The following is a 12,241-nucleotide window of genomic DNA, read 5'->3' as shown; positions in this document are numbered from 1 at the left end:
AAAGTACAGGGGTCATTATGCACACATTCTTCTATTTCAAATGGGCAGAGCAGTTAAATCTGTAATGATGGGTAAATGTTCAGACTCAGGGGGTCCTTTTCCTGCCCAGGTAAACATTGTTTCCTTTTTCAGGATGTCAGACACTCGGCTGCATGTGTAACACCAGGAGGAGAAAGAAATATTCAGTCATTTCCACAAACAGCTTCTACTCTTTGCTATAAACAAACAGGTCTCTAAAAGGTAAATACAGACCACATATCCAGACGGGGAAACAGAACATTAATGCAGAGTTGGCGTCAAATTATTTCAGTAATGGCTCGTACTCCAGACTTTACACAGCAGGGAGCCTTAAAAAAAGCAACACTTCAGTATGTCAGTGGTTATGTATGTCTAGATTAATAAACAGAGTTAATTCAACACTTTGAACAGCTGTTAGAGAGACGAATCAGCCCTGTCGGAGGAGAGTTACTCTCCAATATGTTCTTCATCATTACCACGATGGCTACAAATCACTAGATGATTAGTCACAGTATGTAGCTATTATTATCCATCTTCTCACGGAGCTGCTGTGTGACTTCATCATCATCTAAAAGTGTTAAATGAAATCTGAAGGTTGCTGATTTATATCATCGTGTTGATTATCACTCTGTCACAGTTGGATTCATCTCATGAGAACCGCAGACTCTTCAGCACGTCTGTTACAATGAGGTCTGAACACTATGTGAACGAGCTTTGTTCAAACCCACAGCAGGTTATTTTGAATAATAGTCACAAGGAGAACAAATGTATGAAGAAGTATTTTATATTAACAATGGATCAAATCATATGTGTGATTGTCGCTCAAACAAACTGCAGTTCCTCTTGTCTTGTTTTTGCCTCTTTTAGCTCATTGTTTTGGCTTTCTCTCATCAGCATCGTGTCCAGCTGCAGCAGGCAGATGTTTCCAGAAAAGAAACTCCAACAACCCTCTGTACACTACCTGCTCTTCATCAGACAGCAGACAGACAAGGTTAACGACTAGCTGGTGAACATAGCAGCGCATTTAGCTGCCAAAGCAACCCAGTCGCCAGAATAAATGTAAGCAAACTAATATCTGCACAATCACAGATAAATTGAAACTGAATACTTCATGTTGGAACTTTTATTTTATTTTGTTGTTTGTTTATGTTCGATTTTCTATTTCTCTCTTTTCACGACGCTGTGCTTATGCTCTAGTTAGGTTCAGGAAACAAAAAACAAATACAGACTGGCGCCCAGGTGTAACGCCACCATCCCCTCCACCTCCTGATCTGAAAGTCTGGTACAAATGTCAACCTCGGATGTGTCTGTGGTTTGCAGAAACGTTGACTGTTAACAGTATATCCTGATGACTGGGCTGGCTAACGAGCCAGATTTCCTGTAGGTGTTTGTGGGGAATGAACTAGAGCTAAAAGAAGAGTAAATGTTGGACATTGTTGCACACAATGTTGCTCTGTAGCTGCTGGATGTGTGAGTTGTACATTTGTTTGCTAACACACTCATAACACTCAACTATAAGTATAACTATAAGGTGATGAGAGTTTGGATTTTTGAGAATCCTACAACTTGATACAATTCCTGTTGTCACATTTTGATTCAGAATCAGTTGCTGACTGAATAAAGTGAAACAGGTGCAGTATTTTCAGGGTCTTTCGCTACTGAAATGCAATATGACACATAACTGGGCGTTAAGCTAATGATGAATGATGAAGGCAACTTTCTGAGCAGGCAGGACAATCTAAACAAAAGTGTACGTACGCTGCATCCAGTTATGAATACAGCAAAGTATACTGTGGTAGCTGATTCAGTTGAGGCAAATTTAAATTATTTAAGTAAAGTAGCACACCTGAGGGCTTACCATCCCTCTAATGATAAAGTTTGAATGGATGCAAAAGATGGGAATGTATCAGATGATGAGGAGAATCTCAGTGCTCCACACACAGTTCATCCACATCACACTGGCCTTGAACCCATTTCACTCATCCTCTTATCCAAACATGGCCTCTCTGTTGAGCCCACACCATCTTTGGTCAGAGAAGCCTCGAGGTGATCCACTGATGTGAATTTGAGTGTGACGGAGGGTCAGGGCAGAGCCTCCTCCGCCGCTCCAGGTGCTGTTTGCTCAGGGCCGGCCGACGTGCTAAGCCTGCAGGGCGTGCAGGAAGGGCAGGGGTGCCGATCGCCCCTGCCTGCCCCCGCTGGAGATGGCGAGGAGGAGAGAAATTCCACAGATCCGCAGACGGCCAGGAAAACCTGACTGCAAACTGCTGACATCAGCAGCACCACAGAAACCAACCTTATCACGGGCTGACTGTCTGTGAGGCCGTGCCCAGAGTCCTGACTGTCTGAGACTCCAGTCAACAAGCGTCAGAGCCAACAGGCGAGACTGCAGGGACACTGTGTGGCAGTCACTTTGTTCCCTGTGCAGACACAAACTGCAGCACTCCCCAGTGCTGCTTCTGATCTCATTCAGTTTGATTTATTATTGAAAAGACAGACTCAAAGACAAATGAAACTTTATTCTTTTGTTTAGCGTTTGCACACAAAGTCCTGTTATTCTGTTGAAATGACATGTTTGGGGAAAATAATTGATTCCCTAAAGAGTTGTGATACAAAAACTCCTAAAAAATACACTTTTGTTTGTGGTTTTAGTAAAGTTACGTTGGTGGAATGAAAGGAAACCACTGAACTCAACCACAAGAGTGGTGCAGCTTTAGCACAAAAAAGGGCAAATGTTTGGGTTCAGTTTGGATAAATATCCAGTCTGATTCCTGAAGTGTACAATAACAGATGGAGGAGGACTCATCAGTTCAGCAAACAAGGAGCAAACCTACACTCTTGTTTTAAAACAGACTCTTAAAACCCCCTTGTGAGGGAGGTGAGTCGTCTGGCGCAGTAACAGATGCTGCAGAGCACTGGAGAAAATTTACTCCACGACCTCAGCACCCATCTGCCTGCATTTTCACCTCATAAACAACACTGAAACTTTTTCCTTCTTTCAACAAGGTGTTGCGAGAAAGTTCCTCTCACTTTACGAAAGTACAAAAATGGAAGAATAAGAATTTATCTCTGCAGAGTAAGAGTAAGACTGTAACACAAGAGTTATACAGTCAAGTTTACCTGCTCTACAGTATATTTAACATTACAAGACGGTGAAGCAATCTGTTTGCTCTGGACAGCAAAGAACAGTGCACACATAGAGCAAAAAGAATGAATTGTGTAATAGTTGTGGTGATTATTTATACATTTCCACGCAACAGTCAGACAGTGTTCCTAACAAATCCTGTGACAAAGTGTAAATAGAGCGAGACATTCCCAGACACCTCACATGGAGTTATTTCCAGGTGAATAAATGTTTTTCTCAATCACTCATCCACTCTAACACAACATGACAAACACGCAACAGCAGGCCTGTGGTGTGAAGCTCGGACATTTCCGAGTCACATAAACATGCTAAGTGGAATATTTCAGGTATTTCTCTGAGGTGTGTTATTCCAGAAGCATTTTAGAAATGCACCACTCCTTACACTAATGACACTCAGCCTGTGATGGACAGTGGAGATGACTTCATGCCGTTTAAACGTTTGTTCAAATTACGCAATTGGTAATGATTATTTACACCAGCTTTTTAAAAGAGACGTCAGTTTTCAATGGCACTTTTTGTTTCCAAAATAAACAATTAAAACTTTATTATAAAACATAATACAAATCCAGAAAACCTTTGAAACAATCAACCCTTTCACCAGATTTTAAAAGAACAGACTATACATTTGTGCAAGGGTAATATACACAGAAATGATACTCATCATACTGTTTGAAGTGTATGCATGAAAGCATCTGTTTTAGGTATTTTAACAGCACTTTTAAATCCTTCACGTATGTGGTCTAAATTAGACAGAGGATATTTAATCTCTGACAAGACAAAATGCTGATACATTTCAGGGGAGAACAGCACCACTGTTTTCTTCAAAATAAGCACCAAATTCAGTCGTACAGGTGAACTAAATATCTTGTTTTCTTTATATTTGTAAAGCTAACACGCTTTCCTCGAGTCCTCTGCACACACACAGCTGACAGTACAGTCTTGCATTGCTAAAATCAACATAGCTTAACATCCAGTTAGCCTGGCTGTAGCTACAATATATCATATGACATAAATACGAACAGATTAATTTATATAGTAGCAAACATTTAAATGTAAAACAGCTGCAGCAACTGTAAATTCAGAGCAACAAGACGGTATTGAGTGTGCCTGTGGGAGAGTCAGGTCAGCTTCTGTGAAACGAAGAACAAACATCAACAATGAGCTCTTCTTTTAACTTCTGGTCCCAGCTATACACCTTATTCATGTGGCGGCCATTTTCCTCCAAAGTCACACTCCAGGTAGGAATCATAGATTTATATAGAAGAGCTGGATACCAGATGGAAAGAACGAAGCCGTTGATTATCAATGGAAATGATGATGAACAGGGAAAAAGCCATATTTGAAGGTAAAAAAATATTTTACTCGTGAGCTGATGTTAGCATTCAACCACTTCCTAGCTAACATTATCATTTGTTTACATCCTGTGTATTTCACTTCCAGGTTTAGACAAACGTCTCCAGGATGTGTGTTGATATTTCTGAATTATTTTACACCTTTTCTAATCGTATTAAATCGTATAAATCTTATCAAACAGTAACGTTAGCTAGAATGTGGTTGAATGCTACACGCACACGACATTTGAACCTCCCACCCTGAGTGTGATGTCAGAGGAAAATGGCCGCCGTGTCTATAAGGAGTGAGAACACTATGAGGCTGACTTACCCAGTGATCCTGCAGTTTCTTGCCTGGACGTAGCCTCCTGTGTACCGGATGTCACAGAGCACCTCATTGTTGGAGAAATCTGACTCCTGAACCAGCTGAGAGGGGTTCACTGTCACCTGAGAAACATCAGATACCATTTTTACGAAAAGCACATAAAAACTCAAGTGAAGTGCCTGAAAATTGTACTTAAGAACAGCACTTGAGTAAATTGTTCATTCATTCATTACTGCAAATGAATATCGGTCCAAAATATCTGTTTTCAGTCTGCTGGATTTCTAATAATCGGCATCCGTAACAGCCTGGAAAAACCCATATTGGTCGACCCCTAATAACAATAAACGTTTCACATTAAAACATGATCGTGATCCATTATTCTCTTTCTGGTGTGGCATAAATACACTGCCGTATAAAGCATCTGTACACTCCCACCCTGAGTATGTAGTTTCCAGGTGGGACGTCAGTGATGTCGATCCACTGGCAGTCGATGTTGGCGTGATATGTATCATAGCAACCGGGACTGAGCCCCTGAAAAAAATACAAACTTATATTACTGAAAATACAATAATGACTCATCATTGAATCAAATTTAAAAAATGAAATAACTAAACAAGTATGAATTAACCGATGAATTAATAGAAAAATTGGATGGAGAAATAAGTAAATCATAGACCAGGAAGAAGAACCTGTGTGTGAACAGTGCAGGCGAAGCGTCGTCGTATTCCCGGGTCGCAGGACGTGTCCTCCAGACAGAAACTTGCCTTGTGTCCCTCAGCGACCTTCTGTCCGGTGGAGATGTCCAGCAAGTCATAGTTACTGAAGGCCTCCATACTGTGGTAATGTCTGCAGATACACACAGACAATGTGTTGCTGAAGTCACATTTTTTGTTGTCTTCATCAGCTTATTGGTATTTTGACAGAGATAGCGAATGTTATTCATATTGCATCATATTGCATCTCGTGCATATCACTTTGTATTCCTAAAAAACGCTGCTGTGGGGTCTTTTATCTTCTCACATCTAAAATGTCGTTTGATCATACACTCCAAAGCACCAAAAAAAGGAACAAAACAAGGCTCTTTGATGATCAAATAGAGCTTGGGTTGTTTATTCAGAAAAGATTTGGCCTCGAGAAGTTTTCTGTTCTCTGCTGTTTCGTCGGAGCACACGAGACAGTTGTGTTAATTTGACCAAATGAAAAAAAGCTGCATTTATTCACCGCTTTTATGCAAAACACTTTACAAATTGCCTCTCATTAACTCATTCACATGCAGACTGATGACAGTGAGCTACCATGCAAGATGGTGGACTGAACATCAGGAGCAAATCAGGTTCAGCATCAAGGAAACTTTGATGAGTGGACAGAAGAGGGAGTTTGGGACTGAACCCTCTACTTCCTGAGCGACGGTTAAATACTTCACATTAGTTTTGCATCATGGTACTAAAAAGACATACAAATCTGATGATTTAATGTGATGTTAGCTTTGACAGTGCATTATCCTTGATACCATTGCGAATGGACTGAGAGGTGTTTTGAACTCACTGATGGCAGCTGTGCCATTCCCACTCATGTCTGGGCTTCACTGGGAGGAAGTCTGTTGTTCCCTGGTTCTTCACTCGCTGTGGGAACCGCAGCAGGACTCTGTAGTCGAGGTCGCTCACACTCGGATGATACGCAGACCTGAAGGGAAGGAAAACAGGAAGAGAGTGAGCCAAGTTTACCTTGAGTGTCTTCGCTGCAACCAGAGGCCACCGAGTGCGCAGCTGAGGTTGACTCGTATCACCTTTTTGTTTGTGGTGTCTTTACATGACATTATCCTCCCCACACACTTCACTGCACATAAAACTGCTTCTCCGACCAGTTTACATAATGGTGATTTACTGTTGAAGGCACAGAGGTGGTTTCTGGTCTCGTCTCAGTAGTTTATGAGTTTACCTCAGGAATCCTTTTCCTTTCATTTCAGGGCTTTTACTTGGCAAAGTGGCTGCTCAGATCAGAGGAGAGAATCTCAGGCGGTTGCCAGGTTTGTGTCCAGCCGCTCTGTCACTCAGCTGCAACTTCCAAATGGGACTAAGTCCAACACACATCCTAATGTGGCAACCTCAAAGAAATCCTAAATGATTCTCATCATTTCTGCCTTTATTTGTGTAAATAAATAGATGTTGTGTCTAAAGGTATAAAATGTTATCACACAGAAGAGAGCAACACGAGAGTCATAAAAAAGTTAACCCAGACTGAATCTAAACCTACTTGCGTCTTCACTAGTTAACTTTGATTTGATCGATGTGGTGGTATGTCAAATAAATAAGCGCACCTGGAAAGACAGTTTTCTTCAGCGGCACAGCGAAGTGCGTACATCTGCACCCTCTGGATGTAAGAGGCAGCTTGGATGTAGTAAGGATCAGGAACCAAGTCTGGCAGGCCTGTGGAAACAAAACCAAGAAAGTAAATACATGCATGAGTCAAGAAAAGCCAAGGGAATCAAATTTCCTTAAGACTTTTTAAAAGTAGGTGGTCTGACTGTTTTGGGGTCTTTAGTTTTTGCTCTAGAAAAAAGATGGAAGCTTTTTAATTATAATCTCTGAGGAAAAAGTCTACATCTGCTGGTTTTACTAAGGAGGTCTGACACATTTTAACAAATAAAAACAACTGCAGTGTTTATGTTGTTAATGAACTGTGAATGCATCATGTCAAACAAGTCATTTTACTTTCTAAACTCCATGTATCAAATACTTTAATAGCATATTTGAGCGGATTATTGAAAGGAGAGCTTGAATACTTTATTATAACTTATAGTGGATAATGACCTGCTCCCAGTCTGTCACTCAACCATGTAATTTGAATTTTGCTCAGAGGCTCTCATACTGGAGACATTAGTTTTGTCATTAACTCTCAGTCTCATTAAAGATGCATTAGGAGAAGAGGGGGCTTACATTTTGAAAACGAGCACGAGGCATCTGTGGTGCTGCTTCACCGAGAATGAGCTGTAATCCATTGTTGAATATTCAGACTGTGATTTTAGGTTGTTACCAAAAACAAAGGAATGCATTTATTATTTTTGTTTTGTTTTTATTGTTGTTCACACTGTGTCAGGTTTACTACTCTTTAAACACTTCAGTTATAACGTCTCACCGTTGTGGAAGAACCTGGTGCCATAGCCTGGCCCTGGTGGAGGGCGCACAGTGACCCTGTTCCTGCGGTCCGGCGGGTAAACATCATAGAAAACCGAGTTCCTGTGATGAATACTGTGCGGATCCCTCGGGTCACTCGTGTCCGCAGCCCGTGTAGTATCCTGCCTCGGTCGAGGAAAGTGTATTTCTACAGAGTTGCTGGAAAGCGCTGTGGGAGAGACGTTTGACTCCGGTGTGTTTCTGGTCAGTGGGTGCGCTCTTTGCGCACTGCGAGCGTCTCCTAAACTGGTTTGCTGCTGGATGCGACGTGCATTCCCTCGATCCTCCTCGGCCACGCTGACCCATCCAGCTGTGGCAGGTGATTCTGGGCTCTCGGATCTCGTCCTGTCGCCTCGGCTGTGCGCAAAGTCAGGCGACCTCACCGGAGACGCAGTGGCCTGTTGTGCACCAGCGTCATCTCCAGGTGTGCTCCGTCCTCCTCGTGGGAACCCGCTGCCGGAGAACTCCTGGATGAAGCTGCGGTTGGACGGTGCCTGTTGTGAACGGTATCCCGCAGCCTCTCCAGAAGTTGCGAGGCGCGCTTCGGTCTGACTGCGTTCCCCGGGTCGACCCGCAGAGAGTAAATACTGACCCGCATCAGCACCGAGAACTGCCGTATCCATCTGACTGACGTCGTTTTGTTGAGAGTGTCTCCCGGCTGCGTCCTCGAGGTCTCTAGATCTGGTTATGGAGGATCTACTGAGCGCAACAGGAGGGTGAAGTCGGTTTAAACTGTTTCTAGTTGTCAATAAGAGCTGAGTGCCTCTTCGGACCTGCGCAGGTGAGCGATACTGACTCCCCGTGCTCAGTAAGCTGTACACCTGCCCGTTATTCTCCCACTGAATCCGGTGTCTCCAAGGTTCTACACGTGCGCGTAAATGGTGCTGACCGGTACCCAAACGCACCAGAACATCTAACACGAGAATCAATACAAGCACAGACTTCTCCATGGCTAAATGTGATGGTGTCTCTGGCTGAAGAGCTCCAACACTGAGACATTAACGATGAACATTTGAGCCTGACATGGGTGATGGGGTGGTGTTTTGAACACACACGACTCCGTCACGCAGTTGCGCACAGCATCACCGCAGAGAGAGTTTGGGTTGAGACGTCTTCAAATGTTTCATCAAAAAATGCTTCATCCGCCCAGTTCTCAACAAGGAGCCGCACTCATGTCTCAGATTAACCATCTCACCACCATCAACTGGATGGTTTCTCTAGATGGAGAAAAAGTGGCAGTTTATTGCTACATCCATAAAATATTGTTCTGTTTTTGCATTACTTCTTTTCATTCTCTCTCTTCCTTTTCTTTGATTTTGCCTGTTTTATCACTTTTATTCCTTTTCTTGTAATGATGAGTTCTTGTTTTAACTCACCTTAGACGAGGCTTCCTTGTAATTTGGCTCAACTGTTGAATGTTTATTCTTTAATATTGTCTTCCTGAGTTTCCTGCTTTTGCGTGATGGTCAAAGCACTTTGTAAAATATGTTTAAAGGTGCAATACAGTATAAATAAAATGTATTATTATAAAAGTTTATTAAAACACAATCCAAAATATCCAAAATAACAGTCTGGGTTTTACATGAAGCTCAGTGCGTCATGACGCACGGAGTTTATTGAAATTAAGATCATTATCACAGTGTTTAGACGTGATTCAATAAGTACATTAGGATTGCATCGATCCAAGCGAGCAGTGCTCTGTGTACAAGTGGGGTGACGGGGAAAAAATGAGTCCTGCTCACATCTGTAGGGAAGTTCATTCCCTGCATTCAACAGGCTGTATTCCACCTGTTGAGTCTCCACACTGACGCCAGGTCAACTTCTCCACCACATGAGGGCAGTGGACCCTCACTGACTCAATTCTCCGCTGATGCTCAGCTCAAAACTATTTTTAGATCCGAGTCTCGTGACTTAAACGAGTGTCCACACGTCACAGACCGATATTTCAGCTTTGAACATGAATGAAGACAGCCAAAAATAAACATGAGGATTAAGTTACTGTAAGGTTCTGCTCCCAAATTTGGGGATCAAGGTAAACCTCTTGATTTGGCTCAAAGGAACTTGTATTAATGATTCCCACCTTGAAGTAAATTAACTTCAAAACCTTGTAATGATGTGAGTCCTTCAGTGGGTAATTAAGAAACACAACACCTATCTTATCTCTCAGAGGATGCCTCCTCTTCATATCTTCACGCCTGATGCACTTCAAAGTCAGGTCGAGTTTCTATTTATAATCTGTAGTCACTGTAGAGTTTTAAATGACGTCACATCCTCCATTTATTAGGCTGCAGACCGTTTAGGTATCCATCTCCAACTCTTGAATGGGACTGTCTAGCCTACACTGACTGAAAACAAACACAATACTTTAACACTTTATATTAAGGTCCTTGTAGAAAGCATTATTTAATAAGTAATAAGTTATGGAGGACTGAAACTGTAATAAATGTATCAATATGTTGGGCTGTAGGCATTAATTAATTCATATAATGTGACGTATACTAGATATTCCTCTGTATTTATTTAACTTGTATCATTTCAACTCATTATTTACTTGCTCATTTAGTTTTCCATTTTATTCATTGATTTATTATTTTTTATATTTATTTACGTATTGATTTTTGTATTTAATTCTGATTTTGGCAGTTTCAGTCCTCCATAATAAAGTCCTTATAACGTGCTTGTGAACGTCAGTAAGCGTATTTAAGTGTTAATAATAGCATCATAAACATTTACAATAACTTATGAGAAACTTAAAACTGTTCATGGATGCTTAAGAATGCCAATAAAAGCCTTATGGGTTTCTTATAATTGTTTAAAATAGCATTACATGTATTAATACATTATGTCATTGTGAAACCTTTACTAAGCTTTTATTTGCTTTATTAGGATTAATACATTTTGAATTATCCATCTATTAGCAGCTAGCGAGAACAATGCCTTATTAAGGTTAACAAATTCTTTATCATTCACTAATTAACCGTTTAGTTTAGCTTAGTAAAGGTTTAATAATGTTCTATAAACTGTTAACAACTTTCTTATAAGAGCTTATAAATGTCTTATAATCTAATAAAAAACATGTTATGCTGTTATGAACACTTAAATCGCAGGTTGATAATGTTATTGAGCATCTTACAAGGAACTATAAGGGCCTCATTATTATTTTAACTAATGCTAATTACAAGGATCTTACTATAAAGCATTAAAGGCACAGAAAACTACCTTCACCAGAGGACGGATGCAGGTGTTTACACATGATGATGGGGTTGGTGACTGGCAGGAAGTAGGTGAGAGGCCCTCACCTTTTCCTTTGTTTTGTCCTGCCGATCCTTGGACGTGCAGACAGACTGGTAGCCAGTCGTGTGGCGCCTGTCCCGAGTGCATGGTGACAAAGGCAAACAGCACACTGTGGATTAGCGGAGGTCTGAGTGTATAAAACCTCCTGTACCAGAACCCCCCGCTAAATATACCCACACACCCTGGCAAGCACTCAGAGCCTCTCAGCAATCTGTGTGAGTATGAATCCATGAGTGAGTGCGAGAAACAGGAGTAAAGGTGAGTGTGTGTGTGGCTCTGCGTAAGTGTGTAAGTCTTGGGACATATAATATGAGGGTCCAGCTCAGGTTGGCTCAGGCAGGCTGTAACCGGATGGTGCCATTCCTCCAGCATGTTAGGTGGTCTCTCACAGTGGCATGGTGACACTCCTTGATCCCTGACTTGATGACACACATGATTTAAACCACCGCCTCTCCTGGCACTAACCACACATGTGGGATCTGACACCATCAATGAACACTGGCTGTGGTTAAAGAGGCAGGACTTTTCAGATAAGACCTGGAAATTTGGTAGGGAAAGTGGCAATCTTCCCCAAATAACGGCGACTGGTTCAAGCCAGGCTTTCAGCCCAAACCTCCTCAGTTATACTTGCAGATCCTGTGGAGGAAAGTAATATTTTCAAGTACTGCCCATTAGGCAAGGCAAGTTTATTTCTATTTTGCACATTCAGAAACAAGGCAATTCAAGGTGCTTTATAGGGGCATGCTAAATACATTAAAAATACAGCATTAAGAACATGTTAGAATTGTATTTACAAGACAATAAAAACAAAAGCAAGCAAATTAATAGCAACAGATTTAAAAGAAGCTATGAGCAAACTTCAGGTATTCAGGAAGCTTGTTCCACAGGTGGGGAGCTAAAAGCTGCTACAGCAGTATCAGCTGTATGTCTGCTGACTGACCGAAGTGTATATATT

At 41.6% G+C, this 12,241-nt stretch overlaps 1 protein-coding gene across 1 annotated transcript; it reads right to left on the bottom strand.

Moving 5' to 3' along the window:
* Positions 1 to 4,207: 4,207 nt before the first annotated feature.
* Positions 4,208 to 8,942, bottom strand: loxl5a (lysyl oxidase-like 5a; the record flags this gene model as incomplete). The annotated part of the gene is made up of 7 exons (XM_084354672.1): positions 4,208 to 4,293; positions 4,826 to 4,941; positions 5,255 to 5,350; positions 5,509 to 5,665; positions 6,365 to 6,502; positions 7,137 to 7,245; positions 7,955 to 8,942. 7 exons carry the CDS (start codon positions 8,940 to 8,942, stop codon positions 4,287 to 4,289), a joined length of 1,611 nt encoding a protein of 536 aa, XP_084210798.1. The 3' UTR covers positions 4,208 to 4,286.
* Positions 8,943 to 12,241: the final 3,299 nt, after the last annotated feature.

Source organism: Pagrus pagrus, assembly GCF_965226575.1.
Source record: "Pagrus pagrus genome assembly, chromosome: 6".
Lineage (NCBI taxonomy): Eukaryota > Metazoa > Chordata > Actinopteri > Spariformes > Sparidae > Pagrus > Pagrus pagrus.
Note: the sequence above shows the minus strand (reverse complement) of the source record. Positions and strands in the feature narration are given on the sequence as shown.